Below are 23,567 nucleotides of genomic sequence, written 5' to 3'. Positions count from 1 at the left end.
CAAAAACATTTCCGAATTATCCACTTTTAGAAACTAGATATGTGTACGAGTATACTGACAAAATATTATTGGAAACCGAAAAGTATTTGCTGAGCAGTGAGTGTTAAAGTATTTTTACTTTCACGCAGGCCTATACGAGTCAATCACTGTGTTTCCTAATCTCGTGTATATCCCAGCAATAAACCACTTTTAATAGTCCCTAGGGGTGGGAACTCACCTCACCTTCCCCTACTGCAAGTTTAACTTTATGCAAAATTCGTATCTCCCCTACCCTACCCGCACCAATCGAGTGACGACAGTTCGATTTCGGGCAATCATAGCTTCGCGCACTCGTTGATTACCCGTTCGGCCGAGAGTTCAACCTGTTTTCGGGTCCAATTAGTGTGCGTACACCTACCTATCCCGATCGCCGGTCCGGTCGTCACCACGTCGTTGATGTGTGATCGTCTACCGAACTCGTCTTCCGCGCGCTCAGTCTCTCGCACACACGTCGATCGACATTCGGCTGGTCGACGACACGAGTGGTATCTCCGCAAGTGCCAAAACCGAACCGACCGGCGCACAAAGCCCAAAAGCAATCGCTAGTACCGTACGGAGATTCTTAGCGGAATGGTGATCTTGAGGGGGCTTTCGCCGTTAGTGTTGACGTTGTTTTGGATTGCAGCGACGAGTCATGCTGGTAATTAGATTGATATATGACGAGTAATGTCGTAACTAACCCGAGGATCGATTCCCCGAACAGCCACTTTATTCGATACCTGTACGGACGGGGCCGGAGTTCGCGGAGTTTGTGTCCCGTTGAAGGATTGCGACACAGTAGGAGCCTTGCTGAGGCGCGGAGGTCTAACCAGCCAGGAGCGAGAATATCTGATGAAGTCGGACTGCGGTGCCAGCACGGCGGGAAGATTGGTTTGTTGTCCTCTACCAAGGTCGCTGAAGGCGCGCTTCTCAGCCCCGGCCAGTTTACCGCCGGTGGGAGTTTGCGGGATCGATACCTCCGATCGGATTGTGGGTGGCGAAATTGCCAAACCGGATGACTTCCCCTGGCTGGCGAGAATTCAATACTTTAAACGTGAGTACTGAGATGGGTCGTTTGCTGGTGTTGGTTGGACTGATAGTGATTTCAGAAGGGGATTTATTTTGAGCATTTGGCGCATTTGATTGTTCTGGATTTTTATTAGTTCTAAGAGCAGCATTTTTTTCTTCCACTGCTTTAATGTATTTTTTTCATTCATGTTTTGATCGCACTTAAGCTCCAACAAATTGAATACATGACGAACTCATTCTACGGTATGTATATTACGTAAACTAGATTTACGTACGAAGCTAAGGCAATAAAAAAGGAATATTTAGTACTGATGAAGAATTTAATTTTGAACCATCCTGTAACATAGGGGTTGTGGTATAACAATCTATCCAACAACAGTTATGATATTTTTCTGAGACCCTTTCGTATCAACAATAATTATAACGGCAAGTTTGATGAAAAGTTAAATTCTATCAACATGTTTCTTCATATTAACATCAAAACCTAGATCTGAAGTAACGTAATCTTCTTCTTGGCATCAACGTCCTCACTGGGGCAGAGCCTGCTTCTCAGCATAGTGTTCTTATGAGCACTTCCACAATTATAAACCGAGAGCTTTCTTTGCCAATGTTGCCATTTTCGCATTCGTATATCGTGTGGCAGGTACGATGATACTCATTTTCTCGAATGATGCTTCCAGAATTTTTCTATAAGGGTTGTATCAGGTATTACTTAAAAAAAAATCACCATTCCATCAGGAATTCGTCCAGTGATTCCACAGGGAATACGTTTTGTTTTTGCTCCAAGAATTCCTACAAGGATTTCTCCAATATTTTTTCCCAATATTCTTCCTTATTGTTCTCCAGTTACTTCTCTAGGAATTCCATCAGGGATTCCTGCGTTGAATTCAACAAGAATTTCCTCCATGCATTCCAACAGGAATAACTTTATTTTACTCCATTCAATCAATTTTCTGGAATCCGTAGAATTTATTAAGTGTTTCTACTACAATTTCCTCCAGGGATTCCACCTACATTTTTTCAGGAATTTCTCCACGGATCCCACAAGGAATTCCACCAGATATTTTCCCCAGCAATACCGTTAGGAAAACCACCAATATTTTCGCAAGATGCTTTACCAGTAGTTGCTCAAAAGATTTAGTCAGAAATAATTCTTTTTTTCATAAGAATTCCATAAGAAAATAAAAGAATTCCAAATTTCAATTGTTTGAAAGGAATCCTTGGAGGAATTCTTAAAGGAATCACTGGGGAAATTCCCGGTATCCCCAGGAGGATATCCTCAATGTTTCTCTGGAAGAATTTTCAAAGCAATCCCTGAAAGAGTTAGTAATGGATTCAATAAGATGGTGTTGGTTGCAGACATTCATATAGCAATCCATGTAGGAAATCCTACTAGAAACACTATTAAAAATTCCTGTAAGAATTCTTCAATGAATCCTCGAAGGAAATGCTGGTGGAATTCTTGAAGTAATTCCTGAAGGAATCCTTGAAGTAATTCCTGAAGGAATCTTACAATGAATGTTGAGAAACAATAAATCATAGTATGCATAGCCCTAGCCTTGATAAATGAATGTAATAAAACATTCACTTAGTTATCAACCACCAACCATGGTGCATGTCTTATTGCTAGCTCTGTTAATAGGTTGTGGACCCAGAGTAATTGAAGCTCCTTGTTCGTTACGCAAGCAGTCCGAAATATTGCTGAAATGGGTGATGACGAGAAGTTTCTGCAAAACAAGCCTTTCGATGGTACGAATTTCAATAACTGGCGATTCAGGCTTCAGGAGTTTCTGGAGCAGTTACAAGTTGTACATAGTATCGAGCAGGAAGCTATCGAGGAATACTTCTGGAAAGTTCAGAAGGTGGACTCGGCTGCTGTGAAGCTAGAAAAGGAGCAGAAAATTGCAAAGCGAAGGAAGGGAGATAACAAATGTCGATCGGTGCTGATTGGAGCAGTTTCAGACAGTCATCTCGAGTATGTAAAGGATAAGAGGTCCCCGAAACAAATTTGGGACGGGCTACATGAAGTGTTCCAGAGAAAAAGTATTACATATCGATTCATACTCAACTCGCGAATTGAAGTCTACCGGAGCAAAAATAGATGAAGAAGATGTAGTCTGTCATCTGATGCTGACGATGCCGATATCATACGATTCTGTGAATACAGCGTTGGAAGCAGTGTCTAAAAAGCTGACCTTGGAGTTCCTCAAGAGCGAGTAGCTCGATATTGAATCGAAGCGTAGAGGGTGGGAAGTTTCACCTAACCAGGAGCTGGATGAAGTTGCTTAAATGTTTTGGCTGCGGCAAGATTGGCCATAAACGTGCGGATTTTCGAAACTGGAGCTCGTCCAGATTATAAAAGATTCAAAGATAAAAAAAAACAGTCAAGAACGGGAGTTGTTGCGAAGACGATTTCGTTCGTTGCTGGTTCTGGAGATGAAAGGAAGAAATACTGGTATCTCGATAGTGGTGCATCTGACCATATGTGCAATCAGAAAGATATGTTTGAGAAAGGAAAATTCATATTCTTGTTGAAGATATATTGTTCGTTCCGGATCTGGCGCTGAATTCAATGTCTCTTCGAAGGTTAGAAAACTCCGGAAAAAAAGTCGTATTTCAAAATGGAAAGGTAGCGGTTGAAGATCAAGAAAAGGACGTAGTGGCTACTAGCAAGCAGTCTGGTGTGCTGTATGTAATGGATTTTGAATTGCCATCAAATTCAACGGCAGGTAACTATTGTAAAGGGACAGAATAAGCAAACAGCTGGAAATTTGGCATCAACGTTTTGGTCATCTTGGACAAATAATCTGTGGAAGCTGGTCCAAAATTAAATGGTATATTGAATGGAGCTGATTGATGCTGATGGAAGTGATGGCGAAATTATTTGTGAACCTTTTGAGTCTGAACCTGGGAGACTTTTGAAAATCGGGATGGAAAACGTAAGATGTGTCCATTGGAGTTGGTGCATAGTGATCTCTGTAGCCTGATTTCGCCTGTATCGGTGGATGGAATGGAGTACTTCATCACATCTATGATGAATATACGCATATGACCATGGTGTAACTACCGAAATCAAAAGATGAAGCGATTGACTTTCTGTTGGCGTATGAAGCGATGACGAGTGCTCATTTTTGAGTGCAGGTATCTCGTTTAAGATGCGACAATGGAGGTGAATTCGGAAGTAAGAAATTGAAGGCATTCTGCAGACAAAAGGGTATCCAGCTTGAAATGACCATTCCTTATTGGCGATCTAACGCAAAGCTCAAATGCGAAGATGGCGCTGTCCTAGAATGGTGATTGGCGCATCCTAGTCGAAGTGACTTGTGATAACTTTGGAAAAAAAATCACCACAATCATTTTGGAAATTTGAAGCATAGGGAAGCGGAAATATTCATTTGAATTTGCAAAACTTTCGCAACATAACCTCACATTTGATCGCCAATACGCCGGAACAAAACGATGTCAGCGAGGGAATGAATAGGACTATCATTGAGAAGGTAACAGCAATGCTTTCAGGAAGTGGAGTAACGAAGCGATTGTGAGGTGAGGCAGTTTATACCGCCGCATATCTGACCGGAGTCCAACAGCTGCAATTGAAGGGAGTAAAACACCAAAAGTTGAAAATATTTGGAACCGAATGTTTTGTTCATGTACCGAAACAGAAGCGTAGGAAGCTGGACGATAAAATGGAAAAAGCAGTTTTTGTCGGATACGCGCCAAACGGATACCGTGTATGGAATGGAAGAAAAATATTCGTCGCACGTAATGTTGTCTTCAACGAGAAGAAATCTGAAATAAAGCAAGTCAGTGATGAACCGAGGTCGGCAAGGCATCAAGACTATAGCAAGCTAATAGTAGTATGTTACCAAGTTCAACAACCTGAAACAAGTAACAGAAACCCGTCGGATTTGCAAGAACCGGAACAACCAAATATCGATGAGGAATTGGATGAAACATTGATCGTTGAAGCGGCCGGAGGAGATGAATTTGGAATTGATGAAGCTGGTGAAGTTAACCGTGGCAAAATTTCTACATTTGCATTAAGTGCTGAAGAATTTGAAGACAATATTCCGGGTGAAATAGCAGTGCTGCAGAAGATCTGACTTAAAAGGAGGTAAAAACTTGTATTGGTCTCAACGGGACCGGAAGAATGGTATAATGAAGATAGATCAGAAGCAGTACGTCGTGAAAATTCTCGAGTGTTTTGGAATGAAGCACTGTCAACCTGCGTCTTTTCCAATAGATCCACATTTGAAGTTTTTGAAGTGTGCAGATGAAACACAATTCACGACGAAACCATATAAGGAGCTCATTGGACATTTGTGCAGCGGTGAGTTATTTTGCTGGTTTTCAATGCTGTGCTACAGGTGAACATTGGACATACTTGAAGCGTATCCTGATGTATTTGCGGGGCACAGCAGATAACAAATTGATATTTCGTCGGTCCACTACTCCAGAAACATTATGTACTTTTGCTGATGCGGATTGGGGAAATGATCCAAATGATCGTTGATCTGTATCCGGATATGTTCGGAAGCTGTATGGGGAAACAATTCGGTGGGCAACAAGGAAGCAAGCTTCCATAGCTTTGTCTACAACAGAAGCTGAATTGATGACTCTATGTCAAGCAAGTTGTGAAGCAATATGGGTCATTTATTTGCTGAAAGTCTTGGATGAAGAAGTGAAGTTTCCCGTTACCGTCTATGAAGATAATGAATCCTGCAATTACAATGGCAAACGTGTGACGTCACTCCTATCGTACCATATACCTTCCGAACCACTAGATCATTTTCTAAAGGCAAAGTAGGCCGTCATTGAAATTTGTACGCGTCATTGATGATTGCTGCTAATTCATCTCACGATTTCGAATCAAAGAAAATCAGTTGGTTTTGCACTGACTCAGCTGAAAAAGTATCAGCATACTTTATGCATATTAGCGCGTACAGTAATACTTTTTCAAGTCAATATAAACTATCAAGACTGAGTTTTATCACTTTAAAATGCAAGCGGGCTGTGGCCTTGCGGTTAGCGGCGTCAGTCGATTAGGCGTATTGTACCACGAATCGTGGGTTCGATTCCCACTCCAGTCGGTGGAAACTTTTCATCAAACGAAAAATTCATCACTTGGCTAATGGGTGTTCAGTATTGTCCGTTGCCTAATGTTCGTGATTGTTCAGTCTGTGCAGCCTTTGGCTGAAGACGGTGTAAATTGTCTTTAAAAAAAAATGCAAGCTGAAAAGTCATCATTGTTGCCAAAACGAGTGACGGGCTACTTAGCCTTAATATAGTAAACCGTGAGGATTAATTAATGAGTCACTGCACTGTTTTGATTTTATATGGGATTTTGACATTTACTGGCCTTGTTGTTTACAAATTTAATGGAAGAGTGTAAGAGAAGGAAAGTTTTTTGTGCAGAGGCCTTTTGAGGCGGGATGTTGAGAAACAATTAATCATAGTATGCATAGCCCTAGCCTTGATCAATGAATGTAACCCTGATAATGTAATAAAACTTTCACTTATACTCAAAATAATCCAAACGTCATTGCTACGTGAAAAATTACGTTGATCATTCCAAATTCAGTTTACCTCCACTTCACCTGACTAAGATAGACAGGGTGGCCACCGAACCGGGAAGAACGAGAAAAAGAAGGGAAAACCGAGAATTTGAAATGAATACCGGGAAAATCATGTTGAACGACGAACATTTTTGAGCTATAAATATACAAACCAGAAGTTGTGGAAAATCTTTACACTATGCGTCTTAAACATGTTTCACTTTGCTCACAAAATCGCTAACCAGGATTTGAAATATTTTTCAAATCTTTCCACTACTGCCAGGAATAACATTTTTTGAACTTTTCTCAAACTTTTTTGACTTGATGTTTCGAATCAAGGTTCAATCATTTTTTTTCTTACAATCAATCAAAGTATCTAATTTATCATTCTTCAAAAAAAAACAGCAAGTACATAATAAATAACATGCTTCTACATGTAAGTCTTTGTTTAATTTTCATCTTAAACTTCACACTGAGAATAAATCACAGATTTCTGTGCGATTTCACCGAAATCTCAACAGCAGAAATTTCGGTGAATTACCGTGCAAGCACCATATTCTGAACGGCTAAGAAAATTCAATTCATTGAAAAACTTAAACTATTAAGGATTTCAACAGCTGGAATGTTGGTTTGTCTTGCCGTTGCATTTGTCTATTATCTAAATAAACGTATAGATTAAAATAAAACGTCCATCAATTATCAATTATTTAAAAAATCATATGTTAGTCTGACGCATGCATGTACCTAATTATGGACGGTATATGGCGGTATAATGGTCCTAATTATGAACACACATTGTTCCTTATTATGGACAGCAAACGAACTTTACGTATAAAATTTGTTGAAAAAACAACTTAACCATGTATTTTAGTTTTGAAGTGTTACAATGAATCATGTTTCGAATTGACAGTTTACTAATTTGGATGTAAAAACAATAAATGTTCAACATAAGGAACGGACCGTTCAGAATATGGCGCTGTCTATAATATGGTACTGGCACGGTACTCCTTATTAAAAGCAGCCTTTCTGGTGCTTTTCTGACAAATGGTGATGAACTAGCCGTATGCGCTAAAAATCACCTTAATAAAGAACAAAAAAAAATCGGTGAATCGTTCGGTGATATGTAAACGTTCGTGAAGCTAGAAAACGTTCAGCTGTCAAAAGCACCGAAGAGCTGTGTTATTTATACAATTTTTCTATGGATTTTTTGTTCAATTTCGTAAATTTTACCATACGTTTCAGTAAGTTTTAAATTTCAGGTGTTGACTTGTTTCCATTCAAAGCATTCAACAACGGGAGCTATTTGGAATTTAAACTTTTTTCGCAGTTGTAACCATGGCTGCCTAATGAATTCACTGATTATCAGTTTGAATTTCGGTATATCGTAAAAAGATGGACTTTCACCGAACTTTAAGTTAATTTTTCACAGACTTTTGTAAAATTTTAACTTTTACCGAATTTTCAGTGAATTTTTGACAATTTACCTATGTTGAAACCGCTGTGTTCAACTGAAAAAAAAAGTTGAACCATATTTCACAGTACGAATTCTGTGGATTATTTAACAGATTTTTATGTTTCATGCTAAGTGTGTTCTTTGCTTTGTAGAACTCTTTATTTTCATGAAGAAGAAATAGAAAGATTAGAAATTGAGTTAAAATTTCTTCGATTAGCTAAACAAAAAACCGGGAAAATTTTGGTGATTGTACCGGGAAAAAAGCGGGAATTTCAAAATGGAAACTTGATGGCCACCCTGGATAAAGATCACTAAGCCATTCATAACCACCAAATAGTGACTCAGTGATTGTTACTGAAGTTACCTATCGCACTTACGTGAAATTCAGGTAGGTGCCTAAGTTCATTTTGACATCTGCATATTGTACGTACATTCGGTATTGAGCTCAAATCCTAAGATGGCGCCCGCTTAATTTTTGAAGAACTTCAGAAGCTGCTGAACTTTCAACCCTGTATTGGATTGATTTCGAGGTAAATATGCTTTGAATACCGAAGAATTCTTGCATTACTTCATATTTTATACCTGATTTATAACCTCTATCAATAATAGCACGCGAAGGCAAGCTTAGATTAGCTTAGCTTAGACTGACTACACATATCAATGGTTGCTTTTCCGTGATTGATCGAAGTCAGTGAAAATGCACAAAGAATCAACTAGAAGTTCGGCTGGGATTGACCATAATCTTCTCCAGTGTGCATAACTCAGTGCCTCTATTTATACAGGGTCAATAACGGCGCCGGCCACGTCCTTGCAGTCAGGTGGGATTAGGGGAAGGAATGTTAGTGTGTAACCTTTGCTATTTGGAGTAAGGGTATGCGAAATACCGAATGATTCCGTCAAATACGCTTCGAAACGAAATTCCGCGGAATTCCACGGAACTCGCACAAGCGAAATTTGTATTTTGCTATTTCGTTTCGTTTCGCCAAATTGTTAAAATATTTCCACGGAAAATTGAAAACAAACGGAATAAAACGGAATTTCGCGAAATTCGAGTTTAATTTCGAACAAAAAAAGGCCGAACGCTTTGCCTACTTCTACTCCTAGCTACAGTCAAAAATGGGTCCGTATTACGGATCAAATCGACTCATATCATGGATCAGAACACTATAACAGCAAATTATCTGCGAGGCAAACGAATGGTGTGCTAGTGAAAGCATACGCTTTGGCGTTTCTTTAGGAATCGTTTTATCTTAGATTCATAACTAGTCGGTGTTCAGACAGACTGAACCAAGTGTTTTTTCATGGTTCCAGAAAAACGTTTCCAAGGCATGCGAAATATCCAAATATTTGTGTTATTTGCTGTAATAATGGAACTTATCTATTTGATGATACATCTGTATAAAAATAGCATAGGAAAAATCACATTTGATTGAGTCCTTAACGTATCTTTAGAACGCCAAAATATCATCTAGTCCGGTCTGTCTGAACACCGACCAACTGTGGTATGGGTTTCAATGCCCCACAAATATGAATCGACGCTTCTAGGCATATGTATGAAATTTTATATCCTACGAATTGATAGGGTTACCATCCGTCCTGATTTAGCAGGACATGTCCTGATTTTGAGCTTCTGTCGAGTTGTCCTGATTTATTTTTCATATTTCATGTGTTGTCCTGCTTTTTCCTGCTTGGCGAACAACATGAGATGTCAGCAATACTTCGAATTAGGTAAAGCTATCCTAATACCATGAAATAGCAAAAATATTCAATTAGCATCTATCGATGCTGTCTAATATAATTCTTTGGGCTTGTACTAAAAAACAAACTATCTTTTTTTTGTATTTTCACAGAATTATATCGCTGTCTTTCTCATTATTTTTTCATGTTTTTGGAACTCAAATAAATCGACATTAAATTTTAATAAGAGCTTATCTGCATTCATCAATTTCTCTTCATCGTTGTTCTCTTTGCATTACTGCAGAAAACTGATTTTCGTAACATGTTTGCGAGTTGTTGGATAATGAATCGCATTACAGATTTCTTTAATTTGGTGAAATTTTTAGCGTAAGAGAGGATTGATGAAGAGAAATCCTTCAGGTTAGTTAAGAACTTATGGAGGAACAGTCTCAAATATCAGATAAAAGAGTTTGTTCGATCGAATAGCATCTCGCACTCCATGATTACCTGGAATTATCTTAATTGTATTGAAGTAACTGTCGGCTTACAATGAAGATATTTGCCAAATCTGTTCGAAAAACAGTAATTGATATTTTGTAGGACTTTTCATGAATTTCTAGCGATATCTTTGGTGAATTATCACGAGATTCCTATGAAAACTTAACGAAAGCTTCCTTCTGAAACTTCTATTAACCTTCCGGTCGTCGCACGGTTTGCCGCCGTCAGAAGTTTTTTCAACGGTGTTGTTGTGAAACCGTGATTCAAAGAATCAAAGCGGCATTTCTTTGAATAATCTGTAATAAATCTTCGAAAAAACGTCTAGCGGATTTTGAATATTTTTTTAGAATCCTTTAAACATACTTTCGACATTTTTAGGCTGTTTTTTACATGTTTGTTATTTCCTAGCGAGATCATGATCAGACACCAAGCAGATTTCTAAACCCTAGTGTCTTCTGAAAAGTGATAGATTATTGCTTTAGCAAAAGGCTAGTTATACAGTAAGGACCCGATTTTGTCAGCCCCTTGATGAATTTTAGGCTGACAAAATGGGGAACCTGACAAAATCGGGTCATTTTATTTTGTTCCTGTTTTCCAAATTTTGATATGTTACATGGTTACATGGACTTTCAAGAGGGCGATGGACATGGGCGTAGCCAGTTTTTTTTATATAGGGGGTCCCCCCTCCCTTTTATTGGTAATATCGATTTTTAACACTTAATAAAAGGCATTGCCATTGTCCCCTCTGGCTACGCCTATGCGTGCATGACATCAAACATCATCATAAATTTTAATGTAAACGTGGTAAAACATAACGATAACAACTTTTTGACAAATTTAAAATAGGCTGACAAAATCGGGTCAAAAAGCTGACAAAATCGGGGGCAGACAAAATCGGGGGCTGACAAAATCGGGTCAGTACTGTATTTTAACTATTATACTTATGCTCATACCCACTTATTAGAGGTTTCTCGAGATCTTTGTAATCGCTGCTGTTAGGAATATGAGGTGTTCAAAATTTGAGACAAAATGAAATTTGCACAAAAAAATTGTGACAATTGCGAAATGCCCTGATTTTGAATCTCCAGGATATAGTCACCCTACGAATGGAACAAAAGTGTTTAAGCATGTTATTGTTGATTGCGATGCTTGTTTAGATTTATGGTTCGCGTAGGTAAAATAGGTTCTGCGTAATTGCTACTCTATTTGATGAGATATTCTCCGTTTAATCCAACTTTGATCCATATCTGTGTGCTATCCATAACTGTTGGATGGCTGTAGTATTGACTGGTCCGCAGGATATGATAAACTGCACTGCCGTTGTAAAGTTTCCAAAAACGCCAATTTGTCCTAAATTCCTCGCGGCGAATAGCCCAGGAAAGAAAAAACTGCGTTTGATGAACTACCGCAATGTTATCTTCCATAAGAATGAAGAAAGCAAAACCACGGTTTCCTCCGAGAAACATCGCGTGTCCTGTTGAGCAAATCAGTTAATATATCACAAAAGCTGTTTGTACACAAATGTAAAAAAAGCTGCGGAGCGTGAGTCCCTGATGTTCTGGATTTGCTCGGGTGGTGCAGATTATTGATGCGCGCGCATTAGTTCTCTTTCTTGCTTTCCCGCTATGACGTCACTTTTAACACAGTATAAGAACAGCTCTCCCAAATCAACGCGATTTTTTCCGCGATGGCGACAAAAAATCGCCGCGATTTTGTTGTTGTGTCATAAAACTCTACATGTAGCAGCGAAATCGCAGCGATTGTTTGTCGCTGTCGCCGTAAAAAATCGCGTTGGTTTGGGTGATCCAAAGCCACACCTCAAATCTTCAAGAGCACAAATCTAAAGAATTAGACGACCATTCAAGCTGAAAACTCTATCAATTGGTTACTCGATGGCCAATCGATCAAGTGTTCAGCTTGAACCGCTGTCGGGTTCATTAGATTTGTGCTCTTGAAATTCTGAGGTAAGCCTTCGATTTATATTCACCTTAAACAAGGAAGATGCATACATTATTTTTTATCGAAAAGTGAATCTAGGTTTTTTCACGCTGTACCACTCTCCTCTTATAACGTGACATAATTTCCTCACGACCCCCAATTAAAAAAAAATGCGAGTATTGATAATATATCATTATAGGTATTTGAAGCCAAATGCCGCAAGGCAAAAGTCTTAACCTTTTCAATACCGACATCAAGTTTCAAAATTCTCTAGTTTCACCAAATCAGTAATAAATTTGATTTATGCATTGCATGCACCATCAAAATTGGTTCCGGATAAAGATTCAAGTTTGGTGGGGTACCTAGGGTATTTCACAATGGAAAAGCGCAACATTTTTTTTTTCGATTTTCGCACATCTAAATCCCGAGAAAAAAAATGAGCCAAACATTGAATTTAGCACATTGAAAGACGGATTGTCTGAACGTACATAGGTTCAAAACTTTTTTTTCGAAATTTTCAAATATTTTTTAAAATACTCTCGAGGCTCAAAATTTAGTGAAAATGTGATTTTGTAGTCAGTTTTAAACAAAGAATCTGAAAATGAGATAATATCAACAATCCCTAATTCTTCCAGAAATCGTCCAGAAATTCCTTCACAGATTTTGGAATAGGATCATTTCTCCAGTATTTGCTCTTCAAAATAATAGAAATACCTTCAGTATTTTCCACAAGGTTTACTCTAAAAGTTTGCTTTCGTCCAAATTTGATCCCTCCAAGAATTAATTCACAGTTTATTCAAGGTTTTTCCAGAAAATTTATTAGGAACTTCTAAATTAACACCAACAGCAATCCTAGTTAAGTTGCTGCCGCAATATCTCTTGGAGTTTACTACTTTTGCAGTTCTTTTAAATTTATCTTGATCGATTTCTTAGGTATGTGTTGATGGATTCTATAAAATTTAATTTAATTCAATACTCCAGCAAATACTAAAGCAAATACCGTTTTGACTCATATTCCGAACACTTAAGGCCAAGAGTGACTTCAAATGCATATGATTGGCATAAATTGGCTGATATTTGTGAAATTTAATTTTTCTTCGCAAAGCCTAACGGTTAGCTGTTGGGTGTACCAATAATAATGTTGATTTAATTAGTTTTAGTATTGTTTTTACGTAAAAGGATGGAACAACATTTTGATTCAAATGCCGAACACTGTGTTTATTCTGTCTCATATTCCGAACACCTTGATTCAAATTCCGAACAGCATGAATAAATCACATTCAAATGAATTATTTCGCAAATAAATTGATCTGAGCATCAAACTAGAGAATCATTACTACTCCCGCGGTATAAATTATATTGGAGACGTTAAAATTGAATTGCAATTGACTGCCATTTCCTTGTTATTTGGTGACATATTTCAGCGAAACATTTCAACCAAATCACCATACAAAAACGAAGTGTTCGGAATATGAGTCTGTTCGGAATTTGAGACAAAACGGTATTCCAGTGATTCCTTTGTTCTACTTATTTTTCTTATTCTTTCTGGCGTTATGTTCCAACTGGGACAGAGTCTGCTTCTCAGTTTAGTGTTTTCATGATCACTTATCGACTTGTGTCCCCTATCTCATTTACTCATGCCACAAAGCATACAGTACAGTAAAAAAAATGAATATCATTATTCCATGTTTTATGGTATGTATTAGCATAACATCACATCCACATGATTAAAAAAATTGTAAGGCATTTTGATTGATTTTTAGAAATTAAATTAATTTTGGGCTCCTCTCAATATTTTTGAGATTGTTTTAAATGTTTGTAACTGCTTTTCGACCCACTTCTTAGTTGTAACATTTAAATTAAACACACTTATTGCCTTGTGTGAATGTCAGATATGTTGAAATGAAACCTTATAAAGTTATTAAGAAAATTTCAAACAAACAGAGAAGAGTCTTACCAAAACATGTAAGGATTCCGCTGAGCAACACAAATGATTCCATATGGTAGAGGATTTAAAAATACGTTTTTTATGCCTATGATCAAATTTCCAGCTTTTGACAAGAAAAAAAAAACTTAAACGTGTTTTCCGCGAAACAAATTCAAAAATTTCGTTTCGTTTCGAAAAATTTCGTGAGATATTTGATTTCGTATCGAGTTACACGAAACATTTTTAAATTTCGTTTCGTTTCGTCATTATCAGCGCAAGATATTCCGCGTATCGTTTCGTTTCGCATCGACATGGAAAAAATCCATATCGCATACCCTTAATTTGGAGACCGTGTTTGCCTCTGCATCTCCACAAAGGTTACTGGGAGGAATGTTTGTTAATGGGGAGGATCGTTGGGTCACAGGATTCACTTTGATAAGCGATTAGACTATGATAAATAATTATTTGTGAGGTATAAACATGCTTATATGTAAATATAATATTTTCATTTGATATGAACAATATCTATGAAGAGAAAAATTATGCCGACACTTGAGGTGACGAATCTTTCAAAGTTTATTGAATAAAGTGAACCTTTCGCACGTCTACACTTGTAGTGTCGAACCATTCAAAGTATTTTTTAATTACAAAAATAAAGGTTAAAAGAAAAAGGAGTTTTGGAAAAAAAATTAGACATAAATAATTTATGAATCAGAGTTTATGTCGACATTCACAGTGACGAACCTTTCAAAGTTTGTTGAAAAATCATATTTACGTCTCAACGTTTTAACTATTAAAGGTGCAGTCATGCATATTTTAAAGATTAAAAATAGTAGCATGAAACGAGCTCACCAATTGATCAGTCATCCTTGAGCAGCAACAATCCACTTTCAGCTTCACTCGTTTGCTCGGCTATATAAAAGCACTCAGAGAAAATAGGCGCGCGACCCGAGAGGGAAAACAACTGACGACTTATCGGGCTTTCTTGACGCACTGCCCAGCAGCAAGCGTCAACGTCGAAAGATCAAAAAGAACTAATCGGACGCGGCACTTTTTCACTTTACTCGACCGACGCGCGACTTGTTTGATCCTGCCCTCATCGCCGGCCCCCGTAGGAGCAAACGTCAAGGTCGAAGGATCAAACATAACTCTCAATTATAGCACGCGAAGGCAACAAGACAAACCAAACTAACAAAATTCGGAAAACATAATTCAAAATGCTCAGATTGAATATAAAAAATATCACAATTTTATAAGTTTGTTTGTATTTTCCAATTGGGAATTAGTTTTCTTCAAAAGCCTATTAAAAATAAGGTTGGTCTTTATTACAGTTACATTTAATGCAAAACCATCTAGGTCCTATTGAAACGCTTCGTAAAGGCTACCGGAAAATCCACGTAGCTCTTACGTGTAGCGCCGGTGGAATGGACGAAGTTCAAAAGTTCATGCGTTCATTCTGGGCTACCTATGTGGGAAGGCTTGACCACGGAAACCCACCAGGTACACAGTGGTACCGACAAAACCACCGGGGGAATTTCGGTACGCGATACGTAAAAGAACACTAGACACAAAGTTGCGTTTGCTCGTCGCGGCGGTCGGTTTATTACTATTATAACATATACAACAAACATACATACGAATCACAGGGTCGGCGCAAGGCAATGATGATAAACATCGTCAACATAAATCAGACTGGTCCAAAATTACAACAATCTATGATTTACGTAAGAGCTACGTGAAAAGTGCGATGGAAAAAAAAACACGTATGTTTTGACGTAACAATGACGTTTGGATTATTTTGAGTGTAGTTATCAACCACCAATCACTTTGCATGTCTTATTGCTAGCTCTGCGAATAATGAATTCCTAATAGGGTGCCAGCAGGGATACTTGGTGGAATCATTGGAGGAATCACTGGAGAAACTGCTGGAGCAAACGTTAGGAATATTCTTGGAAAGAATCCAAGGGAGGAAGATTTTCCGTGAAGAATTCTTTGTGGAATACTTGAAAAACAATCCTGGTGGGATCCCTGGAATAATTCTTGATCAAATACTTGAAGGAAATCTTGGTGGAATCCGTGGAGGAATTCCTGAAGGATTTTTTGGTGAAAACCTGCAGGAATCCTTGAATAAATTATTAGGTAGAATCCCTGTAAGATTTCCTGAAGGAAACCTCTGCAGAAATTTCTGTATGAATCCTCTAGTCTAGTGTATCAAGCCCTGAAGCAATGTTTGTTGCACAAGAACATAAAAGGGCAGTCTTTATTTTGCTGCGTGTTGGCTGACAAATGATTCGCTGCCCTGTAGGAACTTCTTGGGAGGGCTTCCTTAAGAAATCTCTTAGGGATTTTCCGGGAAAATCCTTGCACAGCTTAAAAATGTTGTAAATTTGAGTTTATTCTTATGCTCATATTTGGAGCATGAAGTAAACGGAAATTTCAACTGTCGTTCACTTATATTTTATTCAAATTCACTTTAAATTTACAAGATCATGCCAAAATAACACAATTTTGGATGAACAGTAAATGTATATTAATTTAAATCCACATAATATTGTGATAATACATACATTTAGTTTATTTTCACAATATACTTCAAATTACATTACATTGAATTCAAAACATTTTTTTTTTCCTGTGTAGAGCTATTCATAATGGAATTTCGGGAAAAGAATTCTGGAATCCGTGAAAAAATCTTAACGCTGAGCTTTCTTTTTACAAGTATAGTATGACTTCGCTGTCTTCGGCAATGTTCTGCATCGTAAAAATAACTATCGAAGTCTGCGTTTAGGTTCATTAGTGACCTCTGGTTATTTTTCATAGCCAAAGAAGGTTTTCCCATAGTAAATCCCATATAAACTTTTAAGGGTAGGCGCTAAATTATAGTTTCACCGATTGAGTTGAAATTTCGCACAGTTGTTATGGGACCCAAATGCAATACAAAAAGTGAACTGGAACGATAATCTGAATTTTGTCCCACACTACTAACAACTCTTGTTCTCATTCGCAGCCAACCGACGCTTCGGGTTTCACTGCGGAGGAGTGCTGATCAACGAACGATATGTACTCACGGCAGCCCATTGTATCCACAGCGTGCCATCTTCTTGGACACTGTAAGAATCTACCTTTCCCCACAGTCTCACCGCCATTCTCTAACCATATCCACCCTCCTTCCACTAGCTACAAAGTTCGTTTCGGAGAATATGACACCCAAACTGACAAGGATTGCAACTATTACGACCCAACGGATTGCGAAGATGCCCAGCAGGACGTCCTGATCGCATCGTACTACATCCACGAAGACTACTTCCAGGAGAATGGCGCAGACTACAACGACATAGCGTTGATTCGCTTGGCTCTACCGGTAACTTACACTTATTTCATTCAACCGATCTGTCTACCGGTGACGGAGGAACAAAAACAACTGCCAACGGAGACATCCAGGATGATGGTGGCCGGATGGGGTCAAACGGAGAACAAGAGTGCCAGTCAGTACAAGATGTTCCTGGAAGTTCCCGGATGGACCAACGATAAGTGCCGGGACGCCTTCTCGTCGGTTAGTGTGGACATCATCGACACGCAGCTGTGCGCCGGTGGAGAGGTCGGCAAGGACTCTTGCCGAGGGGACTCGGGTGGCCCGCTGATGAAGAAGCATACCGTAGGCGGCAAGATTGCGTGGTTCCTGAAGGGTATCGTAAGTTTTGGTACGGAAAAATGCGGCACCGAAGACGTGCCGGGAGTGTACTCTAGAGTCAGTAAATATATGGATTGGATTTTGGAGAATATAGAAGAGTAAGTGACGAATTGAGAGTATTGATGCGTACTTCTTTCTGAATATATCACAGGTTGTTTACTGGACATAAATCACATTTCATTCATTGATTCAATTGGCCATCTACTGAGGAATCTCTACCCAAAAAATGATTTCCGCTTTGTTTTTGTGATAGGCAGCTGTTTCTTAACTTTTGATGAGGTATCTAGTTGTAGCATTCAAATCTACATAATTCCTCGAATTGTACAATTTATTTAATATAATACACATTTACTCTACGTAGAGATACCAAGTTTAGAAAACATATTATAAATTTATAATTGGTTTGCTTTAGATCACACGTTTATAAGTTTCGAATATCTTAAAGATCTAGTTAAGACCAATATTTTGGTATATTTAACTCAAAAGTCACAAAATTCGAGTTTTCTAGTTGTAGCTATTAGGGAACGAAGTACGGATTCGGATTTCTTCTTAAACTCATGAAAATCCCACACGATGGGTATCCCAAAGTCAATACAAATAGTAAGAAATAAAGTCATAGGTTAAGTACTTATCCGGAATTTATTTGCATAATCTATGGCTCAATATGGTTCAATATCCAATCGCCGAAGTGGTTGACTTTCGTGTAAACTCCGGGAACATCGGCCAATCCACACTGTCTGCCAAAGCTAACCACACCCATCATGTAGAAAGCCGGTTGCGGCTGTTGTCTCGTGGGTGGCAAGACTTCCATCAACGGACCACCGGAGTCGCCTCGGCAGGAGTCTTTACCGGCTTCGCCACCGGCACAGATCTGCCGTTCGTCAATGTTGGCTGCAGGGTATTTGTTTTGGCAATGCTGTATCGTCACTTTCGGCACGGATACGTGCAATTTGTAGCGGCTGCCAGAATCTGAAAATACAGCATGCATTCTATAATCTTAGATCAACGATAAAGCGAAGTAGACATCCTACCCATTTCTGTTTGACCCCAACCGGCAACAAACAGCCTTGATCCATCTGAGGGCCGATTCCTGAAGCTGCTGTCCAAAGGAAGGCAAATGGGCGTAACCGTGTCCGAATTTACAGCTGGTTTTGCTAATCGCAGCAGGGCGATGTCGTTGTGTACTTCAGTGCGCGAGTTGATGAAGTTTTCGTGGATGATCACTTTTTCGACGGCTATGTCCTGGACGACATCGTAACACTCGCCATCGTCGCAGTCCGGATTGCTTGCGGTGTCCCATTCGCCAAGTCGGACGGAAGTGCTGTTAACAAAAGATAAATTGACGCTTATATTGAGCTGTTCGGTAATCCAATCCGCATGGTTATTGAATCAATTAACTCATTACGCATGGTAAAGATGGACAAATAATGGGTGAAATTATGAAAAAAATCCACGTGCTCGGCTAGGATATGAACCCAGGACTTTTTTATGCTAGACGAGCGCTTACCCAGTGAACCACGTATCGTATAAGAATGTGCATCCAAAATCACATATTCATGCAGCCAAAATCAGAATTGCACAAGATGCCATATTAAGCGTTCTCAATGTCTATACAAGTTGTATATAAATCCCCAATACGATTCATAAACGACAATCTGTGTTTACAACAAAACATGTCGTAAATAGTGCAACATAGAGTCACGTTATGTTATACAAACTGACATATCATATATCAATCCAGTAAGTATCGTATGAAATCGCAATAACTTAGCAAAAATTGCTCCCCAAACTTTGTCTATCTGCTGACGATGGGCCTCAAAGAACAACAAAGTATGAGTCGCTTTACATGAAACGTGTATTAACATTGGCAAATAATCACCCATCATAGCAACTCTTGGTGGTACAGTGGTAAGGTGCCCGATTCCTGATCCAGAGGTCCCGTGTTCGAGACTCGCAGGAAACTTTTGTTTTTTATTTTCATCCAAATTTTGTGGCATCGTATATCTGATCGCAGAAAGTCCGAATAAGTCGTGCCAAGTACGCATATAGCCTCCACTTTGGTAGGTATATAGCCTTTTCGTGCATTCTATACGATTGAATTGATTCATATAGAATGATGTATAACAAAAGTTATACCACCCAAAATGTTGACTGGGCTACCAACCAAGCTACCGAGCCACTTGGTGACCCAATAACTGAGTTGGTTTCAAGTTTAAAATTCAAATCTCTACATACCACGCAGACCCCTTCCATAACCCATATCCATCCATTTCATGTTCCTACACACGCGGGCAGAGTGAGTGCGATTTGTGTAGTGTTTAAACTGTTTGCCTACCCAACTAACAATTTTAGCGCTATAAGCCAAGATGATTTGCTTTGTGCTGTATAATAGTTGAATTGAAGCAGCGAACGCAGCAAAAAATGAAAGCTGTCAAAAATAGAACGATTAGCGTTAATACAGCTGTAACGCGAACGTTTTGCAGCTACAAATCTTAGCTGAATAAATTTCTTCAGTTATCGCTTTTGCAGCTTACACTAAGCTGTAACTCAACACCTTAAAGGATAGCAACCTAATGATGTGGATTAAAAGTCGCCATCATTAATCCGGCTGCTTCTATACAATATGATTTGTTATGCTGCCCAATATATATTTAAGAAGCGCTTTGTCGTTAGTTATACAGCGAGCATACAGCAGTATGCTGTAAAACAACAACTTGTGGCGCATCTACTCAGCTTGTTGGATGTAAACATTGCGTTTGACGTTTCGCACCCTTTTACAGCCTGATGAAGTGGTGTAAGCGCGGCTATGACATCTTTTACGATCATTATAAAATATTGTGTGAACCGTTTTCGGTGTAGAACAAAACGGTGTGTTTTCTTTGCCTTTTGATATAGACTGTGGTGGCAACAAGGACAGCGTCGAGACTTGTGGATGCAGAGATCGTGAGTTCGATTCCAAGCGGTGGCAGGTAACGTTGGGAACATTAAATTCAGATACTTATGATATGAATTCCGGAAGCTGTGAAACAGCTTGAAAAATAATATTAAGTCGATAATACAGCGGAGCTGTATAATAATTATTCAACAGATGCAAAATGGTTGAGAAAGCGCCTTCCGAAGATGTTACACAGCTACTTGTCGTATAACTGTCGATATAGAGCAATGATCGATATGAATGAGAGCTGCCAACACAGCTTAAAAGTAGCTGAGTACATTCGCCAGATTTGTTGGTAAAAGGATCGCATAGAAGCTTTCGTTCGTATGTACAGCATAAAGCCGTATAAAGAAGGCCTAGAGCATGTTTACATTTGCACTAAATGTTAGTTGGGTATCGTACCTACCTGAGTTGGATGGATATGGGTTATGAAAGGGGTCTGCGTGGTCTGTAGGGATTTGAATTATAAACTTGTAGTCAACTCAGTTATTGGGTCACCAAGTGACTCGGTAGCTTGGTTGGTAAAGCGCGAGTGAAAAATCACGTCGGGGTCCCACAATTGTGGGAACCGGACACGAGAACGAGTGATAATAAACGAAAACGATTAAAACTATAACTACGAAATGGGTCTCCACAACTGTATATGAAAGTGCATTGAAACAGCTTTCAATTGATAGTGGATTTCCCCGTCCATGACCTTCAGCTGTTATGTTACGATCAATGCAGCTATCATTAGTTATATGGATTAATTAAGTACTGTCAAGTAGTAAATTGAATTTCATGGCCTTCAATTAGTCACAAAATCAATACTATCAAATGACACAGGTCAAGCTGATTATTTTTGCTAAAGACGTCATGACTCTATCTTTCCAATCTAGGGAATTTGTAATAAAGAGCGTGCAAATGCCGTTTTGAATCATTTTGAGAATGTGCGGAACTCAAGGGCCACTCCATATATCGATGTCAAAATCTTATCATATGATTCTATATATGTAGTGCACAACCCATTGAATTTTCAGCTTAATCTGTTCACTAAAACACGAGATTTGCTTCTGCAAAGTTTCGATGAAAATTGTTAGAGTGAGATAAAAGATATGGAAAATAACACGGTCTTAAATGTTACCTTAAATGTAAACAACCATACAAAAAAACGACCGAACAATGGTCAAGACGTATTTAATGTTGTCGAAAACATCTCTTCTACGAGTTAAACATAATTTGCTGATTAAATTGCCAACAGCGCACTGCAGTAGAACGTAGTAAGAAACTGCTTGTGAATAATAGCTTTCAATCGCATTGCTTAGCTGAACTTGCGGATAAAGATTTTTACTTCTCCGCGTTAAACCTTAAAACTGGTTCTGAACTAGTCGAATTTTCAATTTTACTCCCATTTGACAACCGGCCTCCTCCCTTGCTCAGCATGGGCTCGCTAAACAGCTGATCTTTTACCGCTTACGACTATTTGATCACCAAGCCTCCAACAAAGGACTAACTAATTGGTTAAATAATGGTTATAGATACTTACATAGTCCATCCCTTGGGAATTCCGGACAAACAATGGGCCGCTGTCAGCACGTATCGCTCATTGATTAGCGATCCCCCGCAGTGAAACGCGTATTTATCTAATCGAAGAGATACGAGCATGATAATCAATACTTGTCACGACAAAAACCTCGTGATCGTGTTTACTCACTGTTTCGCTGATCGTAGTGTTCAATTCTTGCAATCCAGGGATAGGCCGTAATACCGGCACGTTCCCCACCGACGATTCTATCATCGTACTGAACGCCACAATTCGGTACTTGCGGAAGCAATTTCAGCCGATCGTTCAACGATAAACCCGAACTAAATCGATTGTCAATATCGTTATTATTGGTGTTACCATTGGTGGAACTACTGGCAGGATTGGGAGTTGATCCCGTAGGTCGAGCGCAGCAAACGAGAGCCTTCCCCTCGTGAGTCCCACATCGGCTGGCTTCGATGTAACGAACATCGTTCTTCTCCAAAATCGGCTTCGCCAACACTCGTCGTATGAAGTCGCATTCCACTACCAGGACACAAGTTCCCGGCGCCTTTACCGGTGTATTGCAGCTTCCGCGATCTGTGCTACCGAAATGATATCGTTGTTTATTATCATCATCGTATCATATATACAAACAAGCAACTTACACTGAGTTTGCGCATCGGCTTTAGTCCAAAACCCGATCACAGCCAATGCCAAGCATAACAACATCTTAAGACCGCTTATAAAACTAAGTCAATGCACCGCGATAACCAATTAGCAACTGAGAATGTACACAAAGCCAATCAGCAATCCAGATCCCAATGGAAGCATTCGTCGTCACCTCACATAACTGACCGGTAGCAATCGACTGCCCGTCTCCGTCTGACCGGTTTTCCGTCGTTGGGATTACCCGAAGTGCACACGTTTACACCTGTCGTTAACTACACTGACACGAGGCACGACACTTGATTGCAGAGCGAGCGGGAGAATCCCCGAGAACACGATATCAACACGGTGAATCAGCGCCACGATTGGGATATAAAACCTGTTTCTCGGCTCGCGATTCAGTTTTGTTCGGCGGGTAGTGAAATGAAGATGAGCGAAGCACTGGTTACCTGCGTGCAGTTTGCGGTTTTCTTAGGTTTTTACTGGAAGTAATCTGGGAATTTCTACCAATTAATTTGCTTCAGTGGTACCAGTTCATAAATTTTATTGAGGCTTAATGGGACACGGACGGCGTAAGGTACCTATCGACCGGATCGAAAGTGCCCTCTCATTTCCATTGCGACCTTCATTTACGTCTTGGATCGAGAATACGTAAATGAAATTTTACGTAACTGGA

The 23,567-nt window shown here is 39.2% G+C and overlaps 2 protein-coding genes across 2 annotated transcripts; one reads left to right on the top strand and one right to left on the bottom strand.

Annotated features, from left to right (window-relative positions):
• Positions 1–354: 354 nt before the first annotated feature.
• LOC5563566 (serine protease easter) lies at positions 355–17,902 on the top strand. Its single transcript, XM_001647822.3, has 4 exons — positions 355–679; positions 743–1,072; positions 17,103–17,205; positions 17,273–17,902. The coding sequence occupies exons 1-4, from the start codon at positions 610–612 to the stop codon at positions 17,886–17,888; spliced, it is 1,119 nt and encodes a 372-aa protein (XP_001647872.2). The 5' UTR covers positions 355–609; the 3' UTR covers positions 17,889–17,902.
• Positions 17,903–18,402: 500 nt separating this feature from the next.
• LOC5563662 (serine protease easter) lies at positions 18,403–23,118 on the bottom strand. The gene is made up of 5 exons (XM_001647823.3): positions 22,891–23,118; positions 22,415–22,822; positions 22,247–22,343; positions 18,818–19,107; positions 18,403–18,755 (listed from the first exon to the last, which is right to left on the bottom strand). Exons 1-5 carry the CDS (start codon positions 22,952–22,954, stop codon positions 18,439–18,441), a joined length of 1,176 nt encoding a protein of 391 aa, XP_001647873.3. The 5' UTR covers positions 22,955–23,118; the 3' UTR covers positions 18,403–18,438.
• Positions 23,119–23,567: the final 449 nt, after the last annotated feature.

This window comes from Aedes aegypti, chromosome 3, assembly GCF_002204515.2.
Source record: "Aedes aegypti strain LVP_AGWG chromosome 3, AaegL5.0 Primary Assembly, whole genome shotgun sequence".
Classification (NCBI taxonomy): domain Eukaryota; kingdom Metazoa; phylum Arthropoda; class Insecta; order Diptera; family Culicidae; genus Aedes; species Aedes aegypti.
The sequence above is the reverse complement of the archived record's forward strand: the minus strand, read 5'-3'. Positions and strand labels throughout refer to the sequence as shown.

Coding starts and splice junctions, on each gene's coding strand:
- LOC5563566 (XM_001647822.3), top strand. CDS start 610: ATGGTGATCTTGAGGGGGCTTTCGCCGTTAGTGTTGACGTTGTTTTGG. Junction 680..742: donor TGCAGCGACGAGTCATGCTG/GTAATTAGATTG, acceptor TTCCCCGAACAG/CCACTTTATTCGATACCTGT. Junction 17,206..17,272: donor GTGCCATCTTCTTGGACACT/GTAAGAATCTAC, acceptor TCCTTCCACTAG/CTACAAAGTTCGTTTCGGAG.
- LOC5563662 (XM_001647823.3), bottom strand. CDS start 22,954: ATGTTGTTATGCTTGGCATTGGCTGTGATCGGGTTTTGGACTAAAGCC. Junction 22,823..22,890: donor AGCCGATGCGCAAACTCAGT/GTAAGTTGCTTG, acceptor TCGGTAGCACAG/ATCGCGGAAGCTGCAATACA. Junction 19,108..22,246: donor ATTCCCAAGGGATGGACTAT/GTAAGTATCTAT, acceptor TTTTGTTAACAG/CACTTCCGTCCGACTTGGCG.